The sequence below is a fragment of the Pinus tabuliformis genome, chromosome Q (assembly GCF_031772625.1).
Source record: "Pinus tabuliformis cultivar Carrire ecotype Pingquan chromosome Q, CPIR1, whole genome shotgun sequence".
Classification (NCBI taxonomy): Eukaryota; Viridiplantae; Streptophyta; class Pinopsida; order Pinales; family Pinaceae; genus Pinus; species Pinus tabuliformis.
The window spans coordinates 1,345,791,541-1,345,813,198 of NC_142296.1; the positions used below are offsets into that span (position 1 = coordinate 1,345,791,541).

The 21,658-nt window shown below is 38.6% G+C and overlaps 1 protein-coding gene across 1 annotated transcript in view; it reads left to right on the forward strand.

Moving 5' to 3' along the window:
* Positions 1-268: 268 nt before the first annotated feature.
* The window catches only part of LOC149224864 (uncharacterized), a 66,495-nt gene continuing 45,105 nt past the window's right edge, over positions 269-21,658 (forward strand). Inside the window, exon 1 of the mRNA XM_089386307.1 lies at positions 269-509. Coding sequence (XP_089242433.1) covers positions 440-509 — 70 coding nt within the window. The 5' untranslated portion in view covers positions 269-439. The remainder of the gene's footprint in view (positions 510-21,658) is intronic.

Below are 21,658 nucleotides of genomic sequence, written 5' to 3' on the forward strand. Positions count from 1 at the left end.
ATTAAAATTTTCATAATCTACAAATTAAAATTTTCATAATCTAAGTGTCCACGGAGTTTACAGCACTAGACAATTAAAACAAAGTTCAAAGCACTGAATCAATTTTTACAACACATTGCAATCTCACCCCTAGGACGAGAATCGCCACATTAGCCTACATCCCCAAAAAAAAATTGGTTAGTCCACTGGCATGTGGGCCACATTTGACCGTAACGGTTAAAGCAAAAGCTATTTTTGACATTTGACGAGCGTTCATAGCCGCTCGTCACGAGGCGGCGGGAAGAAATATCCACGTGATCCCCGAAGCCGCGGGAATTTCCAAAAATTACTGTAAAAACGAAGAAAATCCAAAGAATAAAATGCCAGAAAACAAGAGCCTTCGCAGAATTTAGGGTTTCAATCTGGTCGCGAGTTCGTATCGCAGTAGCCGGAACCTACAATGGAGAAAGTGAAGGCGTCGTCTGCCTGGGTTGCCAGCAATTCCTCTCACGTATTTGTAGATGCCTCAGGTAGCGTAGTGCGCGGACTTTTCTTTTGTATTTTGTCCTGAACATGTCCTTGACATCTGACATTTTCCTCCCAAATCTTTATGAAAATTTCATTACTATCTCTAGTGTTTTCTTGCTTGGCCTATTACTATGTGACGGTGATTTTTGTTACTTTAATGATTTACAAGTTTCCGTGAAAATGCATTTATTTTCTTTAAAGATTTGTTGTTCTTCTTTACATTATTGTTTGTGACGCTGATTTCAATGGTGTACAGCTGACGTTTCGGTCACGTTGTTATGGTTGTTTTTTATTGGAAATAAATGGACAATGATTCTATTTCGAATTTGCTTGACGTCACTGAGCATCCAATTACAGTATAGGGCCATATGGTTTCGCTGACGGTGATTCTTTTCCGTCGTTTTTCGAATAAAGCATTAGATTTTTAAGGTTAGACAATTTCACGGCACTGTAGACTACTGTGAGCCATGTACTTTGTAAAACCTTGTTGTTGACTCACGGTCGTTATAAAATTGGGGGTAAAATGGTCTACCTTTTTTAATCTTTTATTGCTGTTAAGCAGCTTTATGCCTTTGCAGCTTACCGTGAGCCCTTGTGCTTCACGAAAACCCCTAGTCGAATTACGGCCGTTATAAAATCGGGTAACATGGCAAAAACATTTAATTTAGTGCTGTTAGATAGTTCCATGTCTGTGTGGAACATCGCGAGCCATAGACTTCGTAAAAGCCTTTAAACCCCAAAGTGACGGCCAGTATAAACTTTAAGGGTAAAATAACCTTCAGCGTAGTGGTTTGAGGGAGGTTTGAATTATCGTATCACGAGTCAGATTCCTTGCCTTTTCAACTACTATGTGATATAAGTTGTAGTGTAATGTCAAACACGTTGTTTACGGCCAGCTGCGCAAAAAATGATTATTTTAGTTGGCTCATTATTGTCTTGAGAGGAGAAATCCAAGGGATGTTTTCCCACATTAGCAAATGGCATCTATAGTAAACCCTGGAGCATATACTAGTGTGCCCACTTAGGGGATTCAAACCATTACGAACTAGCCAAATGGCTAACTATATTTTAATAAATGGTTGAGTTAAATCTTTTGGGAAAAACTCAAGCACTTAAGTGTGAGTGAAATTGTTGGCCAATCTGTCCACGGGGGCAAACAGATCACTAACACAATTTGAACCTAGGCCTGATGGGTAACCTCCTATCCACTTAACCACCCAAGCTAGACCTAATTGATTGTTAGGTTATTATTGTTATGTTTTTGCTTAGAAAAAAATGTAAAATTAGACAAATGCTTGTGTTTTGAATTTGCTTGACATTCTCTACTTATCTTTTGTTTCCTAATTTCTTGAATAAAACATGAGTGATTAAACTCTTGTTGTTGGTGTTGTTCTTCTTATTATTATGTTGTTACTTTTACCTTAAAACGGAAAAATGCTTGTATGTCAAATTTGCTTGATGTCATCTAGTTATAATGTAGGCATTTACTACTGGGGTTTATGTGTTGTAAGCTTTTGATTCAACTCGTATTGTTGTTGCTAGGCAGTTGTACAACACTACAAGGAACTATCAGTTGTGTGCTTTGTAAGGCCCTGTAGTGAAATCACGACTGTTGTAAAATCAAGGGTAAAATGTCCTTAGTGTAGTGATTTTAGAGAGTTTAAGTCAATTCCCGGTGTCCCAATTATAGTATTTGAAGTAAAATTTAGTGAAATGCCAAACGTGATGTTGACGACTTGCAAGCTAGGGAAAAATTTGATGTTTTGGAGTGAGATTCAATGTGGTGGCTGGTTCAATTCCATATTGTGGTGGAACATTTAACTATTTGACGCACAATTTAGAGAAATGCCAAACGTGATGTCGACAACTTGCTAAGATAGGGAAAAATTGATGTTTTGGAGTGAGATTCAATATGGTGGCTGGTTCAATTCCATATTGTGGTGGAACATTTAACCCAATTTGTAATTGTCAACAATTTTGAAACTAGATTATTCGAAGTTTATGAGATTCAAATGGTTGTGCTTACTCACCGGTAATTGACCGAGCTGTTTGATTGACAAGTGCTTCTAATTCAAATTGTAGAGTAAGTCTATAACATTTTAACTGCTAGACATTGAAAATAATTTCCCCATTGTTTGTCTTTGACCAACTTCCTTTTATCTTGATGTGGAAAGTCTGTGCTCCCTCAATCTAGGGGTTATTGCAATCAATGTAGACAACTTATGACATCCAAATTGGAACCTTTTGGCTAATAAACAGCAGGGGTGGTTGGGGGGTTGTATTTATTCTACCAAACTTGTCCTGATTGGCACATGGTTGCAATTGCAAACACAAGCACAAGTAGCTTGCAAAGGAAAATTATGTTGTTGGGAAGACCTGAACTCTGGTGGGGGCATCAATAGCACTCCATTTTCATTGACCAGGTAGGCCCCTGTTGATTGCCATACTATTGTCAACACTTCTATTATTTTGGGTTGCACAAGAATGTCAATTTTTAAAGGAAGGGTTCTTTTTATAGAACAAGAAACTCTTTTGCTATGTAAATAACTGTACTGATTTTATAACAGCAATCAGTCATTAAAGATTACACCTCATAATAGAAGCATGCCAACTATATTTATATTGTGTTCTAAAAATCATGTATAATAACATGGATATACTCTTGGTCTACATGGATTTGTGCCTTCACTTACTCATGCCATAATGAAACTGTGCAATCAGTTTGGGTGTGTTACATTTAATTAAAGATTGATCTCAAAGGTAAATTGGCCTCTAGTTCAATTCCTGATTTCCATGGTAATGATTTCATAAATGTTATGTTAAAAAATGTTGAAAATTTCTAGAGCCAAAAGTAGTGAAAGTGACAGTTTGAAATATGGGGAGCTTACTTGGTGAAAATTTTCTAAACTAATAACATCCTTGCACTTGAAAAATTATCTCCTTCAAAATTTTTATAAATATTTTTCTTTTTTCTCCAACTATTTTGTGGTAAAGTTTAATCTCTTAGAAATCATTATTAGACATACACTATGTAATTTCACATTTTTTAAAACTTAAGTATCAACTAACTTAGACAGGCATAATATCAAATTAAGTTCGTTCCCTACACCATTAAACTCACCAAAATAATGCTGAGAATCACAAATAAGGCAGGAACTTCTGCACATCTTTAGTTTGAATACGCGAGAAATAATTCAAGATATTTTCAAAAAGTAATTCTATTTTGTAATTCACCTTAGTAAAAAAGTGAAAGTTTTATATTTATTAGTAGAGTCTAAAATTGTATATCATGCATGGATCTATGAGTCTAAAATTGTATCTAATGCATGCTTTATGAGTCTAAAATTGTATCTGATGCATGCTAGTATAAATATTAAAAAATGATTTTTCGTTAAAACTATAAAGACAGGGCAAGGTAGAGGTTTTCCATATACACATGCTTGAGTAGTTTAGCAAGAGAGAGAGAGAGAGAGAGAGCAGGTAGCTAGGGAAGAGGCATTCCCGGGCTGCATGCAGTTTGATACAACAGTTTGTACAGTTGTACAAACAAGTCCATAAATGCCATGCAAGCTGTCCCATGGGTCATACAATGTATTTTTGCTGTTTCTCACTGTTCAACAGGCTGTACAACCTCAATTTAAGGTGTTTTTGGTATCCATGCAATGTTGTTTTTTGGGCAGCATATGGAGGTTACCTTGTAAGGGTTTTTGAAGGATTGAAAAACTGATTTGAAGGAGTAATTACTTGTATGCGCTAGAATTTATTTTTTATGTTTCTGATGTTTAATTTGTAGTCGTGTGATTAATGCTATGGTCTAGTCATGATTGATTAAATTCAACAGCCTACTTATTTGATTGACAAGGACCTTAGTCACCTACGGCTTGAAAGTCCAACATGGTATTAGAGTTTGATTGTTGATTGAGATTCTCAGGAATTTGCAACAGTAAAATTTATTGCAGAGAATAAGTACCAATAGAAGCTTTATTATATGATCATCTGGGAGTTTGTGCAATAGATCTAGAGATGGGAATAGTGGTCCTCTGGTTTGAGGACTATTGGATGGTCCCTTGAATTTGATAGCATTGAAAGTAAGGATTGCACTCCTTACTAAAAGAGGGGATGATTTTTGGGATATTGTCAAGGACGTTGTGACTTCGCTTACAAATCCACAACAATTGGCAACTCACAACAAGAGGGAAGTGAAGGCCAAGTAGATGAACTTGGGTACCATAAAGGACCATTTGATCCCTCGTGTACTCGAGAAAACTATGGTGAAGGAAATGTTCGATGCCCTATTTAGCCTTTTCCAGAGCTAGAACATAAATATGGAGATGATATTGTGGAATGAACTCAGATACATGGATAACATAAGATAATATTTTTAATGTCCAACAAAGTAACCAGTGAAGTCAATCAAAGGCACTGTTGGGTACAATGATGCAACACAAAGTGGGAGTACTGAAGCGACTCCTATAGATAGAATGTCGAAAGGAAGAATGCAAATCTAATCGAAAGCATGCAAAAAGAAAATTTGGACTCCATAGATGGTGTTCACTTTGAGAGAAAGATGTACAATATAGGTAGATTGAGGATATAGAAAATGGAAATTGGCAATGAGCATTATGGCATATAGTCTACTATATCTAAATTTGTCTCTCCTAGTATGGAGGTTGAACAGAGGAAGCTCAAGATAGAGGGCTACATGGAAGCGTCGGAAGAAGAGTTGGATGACGTGCTATGCTATTGCCTAGAAGAGGAGGCGCGCTACTAGAGTTGGGATATCTCTGTTGATTGTTGGTGTGAGGTTTGGATTGGCTAAGTTGTTGAGGCCTCTATGAAGTGTGGGTAGTCGCCCTCTGTAGCCATACTGATCTATGTTTGGGGTTAGGGCCATTATTTTTCTGTCTCTTGGTGCCTTGAGTAGACAGGAGTCTCGTAAAGAAGGAAGTGATATGCTAAGTGAAGGTTGGCCAGGGAGGCGATTGGATAAAATGATAATGGTATCGGAAAGTCTCCTGCATGTAAAGGGCCAAGCATCTCTAATCTTGGAATTTGAAGAAACTGGAGAGAATCTAAGACTCTTTGAATAAGCAATAGGACCTCCCTATGATCTTGTAGTAAATAGGTTAGTGGAAGATAAAATGCTCCTCAGTCTCAACCTTCTGAAGGTAGCAAAGATGGCATATCTTATTTTATCTATCAATATGGTGATTAGTCTCTACTCAAAGCCTATGAAAGCCGACTTTGAACTGGCTTAGAGGGATGTGAAAAGTGTGCATTCAACAACGGATGGTGTACCATAGTCAAACAATGAGCTTGTCTCTTAACTCCAAAAATGATTTAACATAGAAGGTCGTCTTTGGGTGTAACCCACCTAGAAGGTTAACCCAAGTTGTCTAGATAAACATGTATATGTTATCATTGATGAATTGGTTCAACTCTTGTCTAAGAGGGAGAAGGCAACTAGCAACATTCATGGAGTATTTAAACAGAGGGAGTTGGTCCATGTGAATGCATGTGGACTTATGAGAATGAAGACTCTCGTAAAGCAACAACAAGTTCATTTCGATGACTTGGAATCCATAGTCAAATCTTTGAAGCTCCAAAAACCAATGTAGAAAAGAGACCAAATTAAATGTTGTCTCAAGTTGAAAGGGTTGTGTGCTAAACTTTGTTAAGATGATGTGCTAAGGGATTGCTTGTTTACATCTAATGATCTGATGGAGGAGAAGGATTTGGACCTACTCGATCGAGGCCTGGTCAAACTCTTTAACAAATAAGCCCCCCAAACCTCTTGAGCCATAGAGCACGATATGCTAGATAAGAGAGTCCATGAGAGATAAATTGAATGAGATGTCATGAAAATGGTGAAGAAAACACTATCTCTCAACGAGGGTTGGGAATTTGTAGCCATTGTTAACTTGAGGCTTTGTGGCATATGTAGTATCCCTTTGCTAATCCCCGAGTTTTTCAAATGTAATTAAAGGATAATAACGTTGGACAACCAACATGGATATCATGCCATAACTATTTGATGTAAATATCCTATTAAAATTATGTATAAATTGCTAAAGTTGAAGAAGAGGACAAACCTATATGGATCCCATTTGAATGGACAACTTGCTTGAGGAAGCCTGTCAGGGGGATTGGGAAGTTTCTATCATTCCTAAAAATAATGTTTCTAACCCTTGATGTTAATGTTGAACTACTTAGTTGCCAAGCAGGTATAAGGGAGTTGGGGGAGGAGGTATTGGATTTCCCTAAGCATGGGGTATGTACCATGTGACAAGTCCTGATTGACTCTGCAGCACAAGAAGGGACCTTGGACCTCTCATATGTGAGGCAATGCTTGTGAGGAAGGAGGATGTCATTGTAGCATTAGAGACAAGTGTGTGGAACCAATTAGAGCTTGAGCATCGGGGAGACTGTGAGTGATTGTGGATGTGAATCCTTGTGAAACCATCCTGTGCTACAGAGTGGTAGCGACTTCTGAACCCATCGTGAGTATGCGGCTGTAAACCCATGTTTGGAAGTTGGATTGTAGAGCCCATGCTTGAATTGTGTTAGTTGAGAAAACTAGCAAGGAGACCCTCAAATTGAGTTGGGTAGACTGAGAGGAACTCGCTTGGTTGGTTATTTTTGTGCACGCGGAGCATTGAAAAGAAGGAGAATCGTTGAGGGGTTGTAGGAAGCAGTGAAGGGATTTCCTTGTGTTGTGTGGGCCTTAAGTGGCCATATTTTGTTGTGTGAATAGCCCAAACTCAGTGCTTGAGAGGTAGCATCCCTGTTTCCTGTAAGTGAAGGAGAATGGCTTTCATACTCTATATCCTAAATTGATCCTTTGATGAAATTCCCTAGGTGAAGCATCCTTCAGACGTTGGATCTGGCTTAGGGGTGGCTAGCTGCAAGAAACCTGTAGTGTAGCTGCCTACGGTTAGGTGGAGTGTGGCTGTCCGTCCTTTAGTTTCCAACAAATTCAAGTGGAACATATAAGTGTATTTCTTCCTTATATATGAAATGTAAATGCTATTAAATGCTTCATGTGGAAATACTATGCTGGATCCACTATGTAATGCATGCAATGACAAGTTGACAACTATTGTAATGTCTTATTGAACATGTATGATTAGTGTGCTAAGTAACTAACAATTGCTTGTATGAATGTTGAAGTGCATTCCTTTTATGAATATGAATGCTTTTTCGGAATGAAAGCCTTTCACTTATGATATTTGAGATCACTGTGTGGTGTATGTTCATGAATGGGGAAGTTAATCTTGGCCACATTGGCTGTATTTACTTACCATATTATGAATGCGATCATGTTGAATTATTGTATACCATAATGGTGAATTGAAGCTAGTATGTTGGTGGGAGATTAAGGCTTCGTTTGTCTATGGAGATAAGCTAGCATGCAAGCCTCCTCGAAGTATAAGCAATTGAGATGAGGAGGCTTGGAGTTGCCTGGTTAAAAGTAGTGAATTGTTTTGTTTGGAACTAGTGGGAGTAAGTGGGTTTATTTCATGAAATTTGGTGTCAAACTTAACCTTGGTCACATGGCCCGATAGGAACTAGGACCAAGAGCTAGATAGGAGGATGGAGTTTATTGGGATACCAGATCCTGTAAGAACAGAAGAGATGCCCATTGGGAGTCTTTGGTACAGTGTAGCTCTTGTCGACGGATCGTCACTTGATGACATTGGCTTTGTTACTAGGTGTGCTAATCAATGTACTAAACCTCAGAGTATCGGGTAACCTTGGAAAGTGACGTCATGATGATGTCATGAAAGATGATGTGGTGATGCCATGTGTATGACATGTATCACCTAGATTTAGTCTTTTGGGCATGCCAACTTGGCAAACATGAGTGACACATGGCACATGTTAACACTGCCACGTGTTAGAGGACATGTTAGCATTTTCCATGTGTCAGGTTGAATTGTCATATCAACATATTGGCATATCAGGACTTTGTGAGGGTTGTGCCTTGGAAATCTCTGATATCCCAGTATCTTTGTCAACATGTTAGTAGTGCCGCTTGTTAGACACATTAGCTTTCACCATGTGGCGGGCTGCGATTAGATTTCAGAAATATGAGGTGGCATGTTGAGTTGGCCACTAGCTTGTCGACCTATTGGGAAATTGCAAAGGTTTGTAGTTATAGAGAATTCATCAATATCCACGTATTCTGTGTTTGGGTACCACTATATCGATATATCAGAGGATTTCAACCATGATAGCATATTGGAGGTTGTGACCACAACCATCTTGGAATATTGACATATCAAAGGATGTGACCACAACCATATAGGCATATCGACTATATTAACGTATTGGGGTATCAGAACCCACAGGGTTTGTACAAGGTACACTTTTTGGAAAACACTGAATGGCAGGGCTTTAGTATGATAGCCGGGCGGTGAATGTGGATCGGTGTGGTGGTGGCAGGTGGTCAAGGCCACTGCTTGTTAGCACATGGGTTGTATAGATGATGATATTGCCCCAAAAGGTATAAATCTTCAAATGGGCATAAATTTGTGCCCAACTTAGAAAGAAATGAAATTTATATCATTGGAAACCTCTTGACGAGCAAAAGATGATGGTGGTATCATAATTGTGATTTGAGGTGATAGAAGAAAGAGGAAATTTGATAACCCCATCTTCAAAATCAACCTTGAGGGTCAGGTCTATTTTCGCTCCACAACCCTAATATGATATTAGGGAGTTAGGTGTGTTACGAATTGTTGCAAATTGAAAGGAGGTCCTGAGAACTACTCTCCCAAATTTGTGGGTGCTGGAGATCTCAATCTTCTCCCCTCTAAAGAAGAAATGTAGGTTTTAGAGAGTTTTGTTTGCCCCATTGAAAGGCCATAACCTTGGTTTTATCCAAGTTAATTGTCAATTTTCAAAGATCACAAAAGAAACCAAGGGCATCCAACTCTCTGTGTGATGCCCCTCTAAAGATGAGGTTAAGAGGACCATGCCATCTATAAAGAGTAGAATAGATATCAAAACATGGTGAAGACATCAGTCACTATCTTGGATATGGTCATGGAGATTACTCTAAATCCATCTAGTTTCAAAGCGCTGGGTTTCTTCAAGACAACTCATCTTCACTTGCTCCTCTTCCACAACCATTTCATATTGTCAAATGCCAACATTGTGATCAAGTTGGCCACATGATATATCAATGTTTTGATCTTCACCTTGTGAGCATTGTGGAAAACGTACTAATCATTTAGACAAATGCTCTAGACACAAGACCCACCTTGGATGGGTCGCTTCTTGGCAATGGTCTTCAATAGCCAAGAAGATATATCGGTCACAAGACATAGTTCATTCTGGAGTATTGACATGTCTTGTAGTGGAGAGATCTTCATATTCTCACCTTGTATTTGACAGGGGGAATTGATGGTTAGTTACTAGATTCATGGTTATATCAAGTGAGCATGAGCCACTACCTTAACCAAAGTAAGCTACAAGAGCCTAGAGCTAGAGTCACTAGAGTTGTAGCCAGAGATAGACTCATGTTCCATGAGCATGATTTGGTTGGTGGCTTACCTTAAACCACCACCTGTAGAAGACTTCGACTTTTACTACACATCTCATCAGTTTGTGGTCATCATTAAATCATCATCAAGGAGAGCTTCCACTTCACAAAAGAATTCGACTTCTAGCTAGATTTGGAATTGTTCTAAGAACTGCTTCGAATCAAGTTCCAGAGTTGGTGGTTAGCCTTAAACCACCACCAATAGAATACTTCGGCTTTTGCTACCTCATTTGGTTTGTGGTCTTCCTTAAAACACCATTTCAGAGAGCACATCCAAACATTGGTTGCAATACACTTTTGTGTTAACTCTCTTCCTGGACTTACATACACCCCCTTCGGATTAAGGGGGGGAACGTTGGAAATATAGTCCTTTGGGGTTATGTAAATTTGACACATTCACTTGAGAGGAAGGCGAAAAGCCTCAAGTGAAGGCCAACAACCATGAGAAGTCCAAGAGACCTCTTGGAAGATGAAAACTAAGGATTCGTGAAATTGTATCAATGTGTATCATATGAATGAGAAATGAGTCTCACATTTATCCTAAATTTGTCTTCTATTTTATGTGAAAATTTGAGAAGCCCCAAATCACTACTGTAGCAAACTGACATTACTTCTCCTACTTGTTAATCCATGCAAGTTATTTACTGTGTTCTACTGTAAATATTGAAGTAAATACAATTGTAACCTTCACAACTTTAAATAAAATGCAGAAACAAGAATCTGAGCAAGAAAGAAATAACACACACAAGTGACACTGTTATTTTTGGACCAATGTCCCTGGAAAAACCCAATGTGGGAAAACCAGTGCAACAACTGAGGGTTTGTATTATTATGCAATAGTTTTTGAATACAATCTTTGGATGCCTTATTGGCTATCCAATACAGAGAATTTGACTGACAGAGAGATGAGTGAGATATACCTCACACTATCACTGGTGATCTAGTACTGATCTAGCCACTGAATGGCTAGCCCCTCGCTGCCTCTGCACAGTTTCTGCGCAATCCCTGTGTTGCTTTTGCGTCACAACTTTTGGGAACTGCGTCACTCCTTCAAGCTGATCGATTTGCCTCTGGAATTTCAATTTTCTGCCCTTCCGATCCATACCCCGGCTTCTGGCTCTGGGACTCGATTCTCTAGCAAATTTCGGATCTCCTCTCAGGCTCTTCGCTGCCTTAGCGTGGCCCTACGCTGCCTAGCGTGGCTCTATGCTGTCTCTTTGGGATCTCTCTTTGCCTCCTCTACAATGTATCCCGGATCAGGAAATCTTCATTCGGAAACTATCGCTGCCCCTCATTGCAAGAAATCACCTCGATCACTTCTCTGACAACTACTGCACTGCACTCTTGAGAAAATTGATCTCTAATCTCTCACTTGATGTGTTTTCTAAATGTCCATCAAGCCTCTTCTTATAATCCTCTCGTTGATCAATCAACGAACCAAATTAGATTCTAATCAATGGCTTAGATCATTTCGACTTGATCCTTGTCTTCTTCTAGAAGTTTCACCCCCAATTTAATTAATACCCTTTAATTATTTTAATTTCCTAAGTTTAGACTTAGGCACCCATTAAAAATAATTATTTATTTTAATAAAATTGTCTCCCAGTGGAATTTTCCAAACAATTTTTTGGGTATTCTGGAATTCATGTGTCCTAGCCTCCTTGCAAATTTTGAGGCTTAGAGCACATCCAATGCTACTAGAAATCAACACTCCCTCTTAGTGAGGAATGTGCTCTAGTAATGCAACCTGCTAAAGCATCACTCTGACTCTGTAACATCTCCCTCTGCGTTGTTGATGTTTGACATCATTGCCCATCAACTACTGCGCAAATGCTGCATCTGTATTGCTGCTGGCCCTGCCACTGCCAACACTGCATCTGTACTACAACCCTTGCAAATTCTGCATCTGTGTTGCTGCTGGTCCTACCATTGCCAACATTGCATTTGCACTACATCCTTCTTCAACTGCTGTTGCTACTGCATCAACAATGGAAAAGAATTCAAAATTACTGAACAGGTGTTTAGTATGATGCATCTGTTACTGGTGTTTTGACTGTTGCTGCTCTCTGTGCTAACCCTTTGAAGCCTCTGCATTGTTGCTGACTTTGCACTACTGCCAACTCTACTTTGCGCTGCTCAGTCTCTGGTGCTCCTAGCCACTGCAACTCACTCCGACACTCCTCTACACCAACTGACAATGGTCCATCCTGCTGCTTCTGATATTGGCTTCCGTAGCAAGGTATTGATCCAAGAGTTGGATTCCTCAAGGATCCTGCCCATGTGCAATTATTTCGAACTATAGTACTAGATCACCCCATCTTCCCCTGGAGGTATCTGGGCAATCATGGCAAACTCCTCCTTGATCTATTATGCGGTTGTAGCCTGCGGATCATGTTTCTCGTCCTTGTCCTTCTTGAGAGGACACTGTGTAGTGTAGTGACCAAATTCATCACACCGGAAACACTTGATCTTGGAAACATCTTTCTTCTTCTTCCATTGCTCTTGTTGCCCCTTTGATGCAAGCGCTGCATTCTCTTCCTCCTCATTGGGATTTGTCCCACTGTTGTTGCTGCCATCAAGTTTGCACTTGACTAAGTCTCGCCTCATCTCTTCTTGTTGAAGAGCGATAGACATTCCTACCCAATTCGACAAATTTTCTCTACCCATGATACTCTGGACAAATACTTGCCATTCTTTTGAGACTGAATTCAGGGCCAACCTCACCATCTCTGTAGGCTGAGGTGTTGATCCTACAACTGCCAATTGATCTCGAACTTCCTAAAGCTTTGATAGGAACGGATTGTTGCGTTCCCCTTTCTCCATCCTAGCTGATCTCAGCTTCTCCTCCAAGTACATCTTTCGTTGCTTGGAAGATCCTTGATGTAGCGTAGCCAAGGCATCCCACATCTCTTTGGCCATCCCTTTGCCAGCAATGTGACATACAACGTGATCCCTCACTCCATCAAGGATCAATCGCTTGGCCTTCGCCATCTTAGCCTTGTACTTTTTGAGTGGATTTGCATCACTGGGTACAACTACCACACTATCGACATACATCTTGAGATCATGCTCATCCAGAAGGCATGAGATCCTAGCCTCGAAGAGGCTGATTTTGAAGTCGTTAATCTATCTTTTCTACCTTTTTGTGAGTTGGTTCCGTAACACCCATTCCATAACCGTTGCACTACGTAAACATGGCATGCCTAGAAGTAGAAGTCTGGCGTGTCTGAAGGTAGAAGTCTTTGAATGGCAAATGGAATAGAGAATGATTGGCAGAAACCCAATCTCCAAATGTACCAAGTGTTGCAAACTATCAAGGTATTCACCATAGGGCTATATGCCTTTAAAAGATGTGGCCCAATTTTATAGATGGGCACCTTCGATCCATTATTGTTGATGTTGTGATGCAACAATTAAATGCTAACACAATTTAAAAATTATGGCTCCATTGGACTTGATTAGCAACTGTGTAAACCGTAAACAGATCTAACTGAGAAAAGACATTTTTTGAAATCTAATTTAGATTGGCTATTTTGTGGTTTCAATGAGATTCTACTGTAGGCACAAATATCCCTATGGTTGATATTGGTAACTATGAAGAATTGTGTAGTATAGTAAATGATAGAGAAAGTATGCGTTGGATGCTAATGGCAACAATTATCACTCTTTGCTTTGTGTTTTTGTTTGTGTTTGTGTTTGATATATATCTCCAACATGCCATGTTCAATGGTTTGAAGTTGTGGTTGATGGGTATTGCACACTCTCATCGTAATGGAAATTATCTTGATGAATACCATCCTAGATTGATGTGTTGTTCTAATAAAGATTCCTTAAACCTTCTTCCCTATTTTACCTTCCTTTCACAATTTCACATTTTCTCTTAATGTGATTTGATTCTTGGAACTTGAACGAGTTGAGTGATGCAAAAACATTTGACAATTGACATCTAATCAGTGTACATAAACAAGTCCATTGTTATGCCTTATTTGTTTTTAAACTTATTTTTGGCTTTCCTATTGATGCTGATATGATTATGTGATAATTTTTGATCTCTCAATGGAGATGATTTCTCTGCATTTTAAATTGTTAAAGGGGGTGATAAGAGTTTTTATTAGTGATTTGCTTGAGTATTAAGATGTGGTTTCACCTCTTGAGAACATTTTTTTATTAGTAATGAGGTCAATTAATTTGATCTAATTCTAGGATTTTTTTGTTCTTGGACACATTAAAGTAAGCTTGCTTTTGATTTTAGGTTTGGATTGTTAAATAAGCTTGATTTTTCAAGGCAATGACTTTGTAAAGCCAACTTTAACACATGCAAGGGTGCTTTTTTGGCATGTACAATTTAACTCATTGTCCTTGTATTTCTAGTTGTTGATGGTTCACTTACATTTATATTAACTATGTCATTTGGTTCAACTCTATTCGTTGTTTTAGATTTTATTTCCTAACCAGGAAAATGTTTTTTTGTTATAACTTATCTTGGCTTGGTTTGTATTTCGCCCCTAATTTCTATGGCAAGCTTTTCCTTCTTCAACATTTCTTATTGCTTGTGGCTGTCAATATCAAGCTCAATCTCACACGTTTTAAACCTTTACAGTGTGCAATACACACACATATTCTTTATAAAACAAAAAGTAAACAATGGCAATCACACATAATACTTAGATTTACCCTGGAAACCCTCTCTGCTAGAAAGACCAACAATTTTTTTGTTTGTTTAACTGCACCTCCAAATTTTATTGTCAACTAACTTCATCATTTATAATACAATATATGGGGTCCTGTGGTATCCAAAACCCTATTCCATTGACTCAAATTAGATTATAGTCTCGAGTTTCTAAAAGGAATTAGAAAACCATGGGCGAAAAGACCATGTGCCTCAAAACTGCCAAAAAGCGAAAATTGTGTGCCAAAAGCCACCAAAGATAGACCCCGTATGACCTCGCCGTTTCTTTTGGCGCATGTGAATCGCGTGCAGGGCTAGTTATGTAAAGAATATAATACATACCCAACATTCTCCCACTTGTTTTCTTTGAGTATAAGGGGTCACATGATTACAATATCAACAATCTAGTGCAACAATGCCCATTATCTCTCTACACCAAGAAAACTTCCCAGTGCTCATAGACGTTGTTAATGACTTTGCAACATTCTTCAAAGTGTCCACCTTCACTAGCAACACCTTCTTGTCTTCAACCATGTCTTTCACAAAGTGATACTAAACATCAATACGCTTTGTCTTGGAATGATAACTCGGTTTTTTTAACTAGACATATTGCACTCTAAATATCACAATCTAACCTTGCAACTTATCGTACAAACCTAATACCTGAACACAATCTTTGTAATCTTACAACCTTGCTTGCATGAGTGGCAACCATGTATTCAATTTATGTAGTTGAAAAGTGAAACTACATATTGTCTCTTGCTCATCCAATTGATTTCTCTTCTAAATAGGTTAAACACATAATCAGTTGTAGATTTTTTGTGACACTGATCTCTAGTCCTTTTTGTGTCAACAAAGCCATGAATGTCCAACAATGTTTACTTTAGGGCTTCCTTGGTAGCAAATTTGATAATTAGTAGTGCCACACAAATACTTGAAAACCCATTTTATAGCTATCCAATGCTCCTTGGTTTTGGCATATATTTGTTCAAAACTTCCATTGCATGTGTAATGTTTAGTCTAGTACAAACCATTGCATGCATCAAATTGCCAACAACACTAGCATAGGGAACATGGAACATGTCTTTTTCCTCTTCCCATTTCTTGTAAAACTGATATGCAAATAACATTACACCTATAGGAATAAGGACCTTGACCAGTTTACATTCAAGCATATTCAACCTTTGCTGTATTGTCTCAACATATTTCCTCTTGTTTGCTCGATCTCTTTTATTTCAATGCCTAAAATAAAATTTGGAACATGAATACCTTCTATGTCAAATTTAGAGGGCAATTGAGTTTTTACATCCTTGATGATTTCATTGTCGTTTCTAATAAGCAACATATAACCCATATAAAAGAGTACATAAATAAAATGATTGCCAACTAGTTTGAGATACCTAGCGGTCAACTTTGCTCCATGTGAAGCCAAGTCCTAATATAAGTATCAAACTTTTGATAACACATCCATAGAGATTGTTTTAATCCATACAGGGGCTTTTTTCAGCTTGCAAATCAACTCTTTCTTTCACTTAACTATATAACCTATTTTGTTGTTTCATGTAGATTTCTTCTTCAAGATCCTCATGGAGGAATCTTATATTTACAAACACCTGTTGTACTTGAAGATCAAAACCAATAACAATAGACAAAAGAAATCTAATAAAAGTAGGAGAATTTTTTTCCTAAATTCATTTCCCTCTACCCAAGAATATCACTTTGCTACTAATTGAGCTTTGTACTTTTCCACTTTGCCCTCTGCATTCAACTTCTTTTTAAACACCCATTTGCTACCAATAGGGTTTCATCTAGTCAACAACTCATCTATATCCCAAGGTTTCCATTTCTTCAACCATTGCCTTCTTCTAGAGTTTACCATCCTTTGAACTCATTGCCCCCCTATGGGTTTTGGGATATCATCAGTAATAGAAAAAGTGAAGCTATAACAAAAATCATGTGGAGTATACCTTTTTGGTTGCTTTCCTTCCTGAACCGATCTACTCAATACTGGAGTATGAGGTTCTTCTTCTTCTAAATTCTAATATTTCGTTGATGGTAACAACCTTTTAGATCATCTTTATAACTAATATAGATGCATTTTTCAGCTTTATTGTTGAGTATATTCCTATTTTCGTTTAGGACATGTACATAAGCATCAAAACGAAAAACTCTAAATGTTTAAGAGAGGGTTTCTTACCAACCCATGCCCCATGTAGAGTCTTCTTAACAATGCTAATGAGGGTGATTAATTTACTAGGGCTTTGTCCATAATTCATATCCTAACTAGGCACCATTGAACATGCTCCTTACTTTTTCCATCAATGTCTTGTTCATCCTTTCAACAATTCCATTCTGTTGAGTTGTGTATTGAGTAGTCTTTTGCCTTGCTATACCACACTTGTTATAGAATTCCTCAACTTCATTCCCACAAAATTCTCCATCATTGTTTGTCTTCAACACCTTAATTTCGTTCTTTGTTTGATTCTCCACAAGAGCTTGAAAAAGACATCAGATTTCTTACGGAGGACATAAATCTAGTTGCTCATCAAGAAATCACCTATGGATGAAACATAATACATAGATTTACATAATGATGGAATAAGCATAGGTCCAAACATCACTGTGAACTAAATCTAAAACTCCCTTTGATCTTGTAGTACTTGATGAAAATTTCACCCCTTCTATTTACCATATATTTGATGTTCACAAAAATCAAGATCTATAATGCAATTAGAAATACCTTCAACCATACCTTTATTGTGTAATGCTTGAAGGCTCTTCTCTCCAATATGCCCTAGTGTTTGATGCCATAGGATTGCCTTTCCCTTAGAGACAATAGAGGTTTTGTCTCTTTCATTTCCACCCTCAAGAATAATAAAACTGTTACTCTTGTCAATGATAGTGCTTCGCGAAGCAATAGCATGTACAAAGTTCTAGTTCAAACTACCCATAGCAACACCATTGCTATTCGAACCATTTGTTACGTTTCCCTTTCAAACACAATATTTACACGTGTATAACTCATCTTGCTTACAGATATCAAGTTTCTAGACAACCTTGGAATGTGTAGAACACTAAGCAGTGTTTTAATCCTTCCATCCTTGAACATCAACTTTACTTTTCCTTGTTCTGTGATTCTGGTTGTCGAGTCATCTCCTAGGAACACATCACCTTCATCATGTTGAAAAATATAGGGAAAACTAAATGGGGTTTTTATTAATAGATTTCCCTTTTCTTTGAAAAGTTCTTGTGATACCTTTTAGTTAGTCTTATTTAGTTATTATGTTTTTCATCATCAAGATAAATGCCAAACAAGAAGATCACAATGCAAACAATAGAGACACCAGAGATAGCCTCCAAGCCAGGGCTAAACCCACAAGGGTAAAACATAGAGAACTTCCTCCTTATAAAATTTCTTTCAATGAAAACTTCCAAGACCAAGACATAAGACTACTCACCAAAAGACCAATCCAACCACCCAAACAAGACAAAATTTGCTGCTCCTTTCTTCACAAATTCGGATTTGTGGAAACCCTAGTCTTCCACATAAATTCAGCTTTTATTACTCCTCCCTTCATAAATTTGGACCTAATAAAATTCGGCTTTTGATACTCCTTCATAAGTTCGACCTTGTTTCTTCGTCGCTCTCGTTCTCTTCCTTACCTCAGATTATATCGAACTCATGTCTTCAAAAGAGGTCGAATCCTCTTTCTTTTATAGGCCTTCGAATGGGTGCACAAGCTTTTTTTGGGCCGATTTGTAGGGCTGGTCGACCTAATCATTTGGTGACTTCTAGACACTTTATTACATAAAATATATTTGATTGCTTTGATACATGAGCCCTTCAAGGGACTTAACATCATGACTTTGAATTTTGAGTCAAGACATAGACCTAGAGCATACAATGGGTGCTTGACCTATTAACCATTGACCCAAGCATGAAACCCATGCTTTAATAAGTCAATTTCTTTTACAATAAAATTTCATTTTCTTAAATACAATAATAATTTCATTGTGTCATGAGACAAATACAATTACGAGGACCGAAACTAGTTACATTCTTCAACACTCAACTAGGGAGGTATTCATAATTGACCACAGGTACAAGGACAATACTTCCATTGAAAAATTCTCATAAGAATAGCTGGATTGGTAAGCCATCTCATAAGCTATCTTTTCAGCTTATGTCAGTGTTGTTGATTTCTAGTAGTGTTTGATGTGCTCTAAGTCTCAAAATTTGTAGGGAGGCTTAGACACATGCATTCTCCAATACCCAGAAATCGTTTTGAGAAATTCCATTCAGAGACAGTTTTATTAAAATAATTAATTATTTTTAAGGGACCCCAAGTATAAACTTAGGAAATTAAAATAATTAATGGGTATTAATTTAAACTGTGGGTGAAACTTCTAAAAGAAGAGGAAGATCGAGTCCAAATGATCTAAGCCATTGATTAGAATCTAATCTGGGCCGTTGGTTCTCAACTGGAGGATTATAAGAAGGACATTGATGGGCACTTGGAGAACATATCCAGTGAAGGTCAGAAGATTGAATTTTTGAAGCAGAGCAACTGCCGGTTAGAAATTCGAAGTGAGCTTTTGCAGTGAGGGGCAGGGATAGTTTCGGTTGGAGATTTTTCCTGATCTGGGAATAATCAGCAGAGGATGCAGAAAGAGATCTGGGATAGGCAACGCAGAGCCTTGAGGAGGTCCAAAAATTCGCTGAAGGAATTGATTTCAGAGGCCAAAAGTTGGGGTGTGAAACCGGGAGGTGAAAATCGAAGTTCCTTGGCAGCAAATCGACCAGTTGAAGGGGTGACGCAGTCCCTAGAGGCTGTGACGCTAGGTTGACGCAGTGACTGCGCAGAGGCAGTCAAGGGCTATTCATTTAGTGGCTGGATCAGTTAGATCTCTAGTGATAGTGTGAGGTAATCTCACTTATCTCTCTGTCAATGATATTCTCTGTACTGGATAGGCAAGAAGGCATCCAAAGATTGTATTTAGAAATTACTACTGCATAATAATAAAACTCTCATAGCTGCTGCACCGGTTTTCCCACATTGGGTTTTTCTGGGGACATTTGTCCAAAAATAACTGTGTAGATGTGTTGCGTACTTTCTTGTTTCCGCATTTTATTTAAATGGTGAAGGCTGCAGTGTATTTGTTTCAATGTTTACTGTAGGAAACAATAAATAATTTGGTTAAGTAATTAACAAATAAGAGAAACGTAATCAGTTGCTGCAGTAGGAATTTGGGCATCCAATTTTTCACATGGTATCAACGCTGCAGGTGAAACAAGAGAGCAGTGCCGAAAGAGCCTAGCACTGAAGGAGGAAGGGAGTTCGAAATTCTTGCAGAGGCAACAATTCGAATCCCCAGAGGGATTGCGTAGTTTAGGCTAGGAGGGAAAGCTTTTCGTAGTAAATCTCTCTCTAAGTGAGTTGACAGAGAGGTAGGATTTCCAGTTCGAGATTTGTCAGCGACAGAGGGAGCAACGTAGCAGTAGCTTCAGCGAAGAGGGGTCTCTGGTGCGACGTATTTTTCTGCAAGTAATTGTTGGGCAGAAAGACGTCAGAGGGAAGAAGAGACTCTTGAGGGAATTTCTTCCTCAGAGAATTCCTAGCTAGGGAATTTGAAATCTCATTTGTTGAGCAGCAACAGGAGAGAGGAGGTCATTCGACTTTTTCAAGCGCAGTTTAGGCTAGGAGGGAAAGCTTTTCGTAGTAAATCTCTCTCTAATTGAGTTGATAGAGAGGTAGGATTTCCAGTTCGAGATTTGTCAGCGACAGAGGGAGCAACGTAGCAGTAGCTTCAGCGAAGAGGGGTCTCTGGTGCGACGTATTTTTCTGCAAGTAATTGTTGGGCAGAAAGACGTCAGAGGGAAGAAGAGACTCTCGAGGGAATTTCTTCCTCAGAGAATTCCTAGCTAGGGAATTTGAAATCTCATTTGTTGAGCAGCAACAGGAGAGAGGAGGTCATTCGACTTTTTCAATTGGCAGAGATGGTGACCAGTGGATTGAGAGATTAGGATAGGTTGGATGGTGCATCCAACTATGTGATTTGGAAGGCAAGGATGTCGTGCCTTTTGGATAAGCATTTTCTCAAGTTCTACGCTGACAATGTGGTAGCTGAGCTCGCGGATCCAGATCCGCTCAAGAAGTACAAGGGAGAAATGGCGAAGACCAAGAAAATGATCCTTGACGGAGTGAAGGATCATATAGTCTGTCACATCGTTGGCAGAGACACTGCCAATGAGATGTGGGATGCTTTGTCGATGCTATATTAGGGATCTTCCGAGCAATGAAATATGTACTTGGAGGAAAAGATGAGATCTATGTAGATGCAAAAGGGTAACACATTGATCTGTTCCTCACTAAACTTCAGGAGACCTGAGATGTGCTGGCAGCTGTGGGGTCAACACCTCAAGGTTCCGAGATGGTAAGACTGGCCCTGAATTTAGTTTCTGAGGAGTGGCAAGTTTTTGTCCAGAGAGTCTTGGGTAGGGTGACTTGCTAGGCTGGGATGGAATGTGGGCAACTCTTAAGCAAGAGGAGTTGAGGAGAGACTTGGTCAATGTGAAAATTCTTGAATTTAACACATCAAAAACCCTACTGCAATATCTGGTTTATTATCTCCTACTTGTTATTTACATTAACAAGTTAGTTAATAATATAAACATCGAAATAAACACAATTGCAGCCTTCACAAACATATACAGATCAACAATTGAAATAAACTGAGACAACACAAGGGACACTGTTATTTTTGGACAATCGTCCTCGAAAAACCCAATGTGGGAAAATCGGTGCAACATATAGAGGGTTTTATTATTAAGCAGATTCTGAATACAACTAGGGTGCCAGAAATGGCTCACCCTTCAGAGAATTTCCTTGGCAGCAATACCTCTATCCGGAGACAGATATTCTAGCTGATCAGCA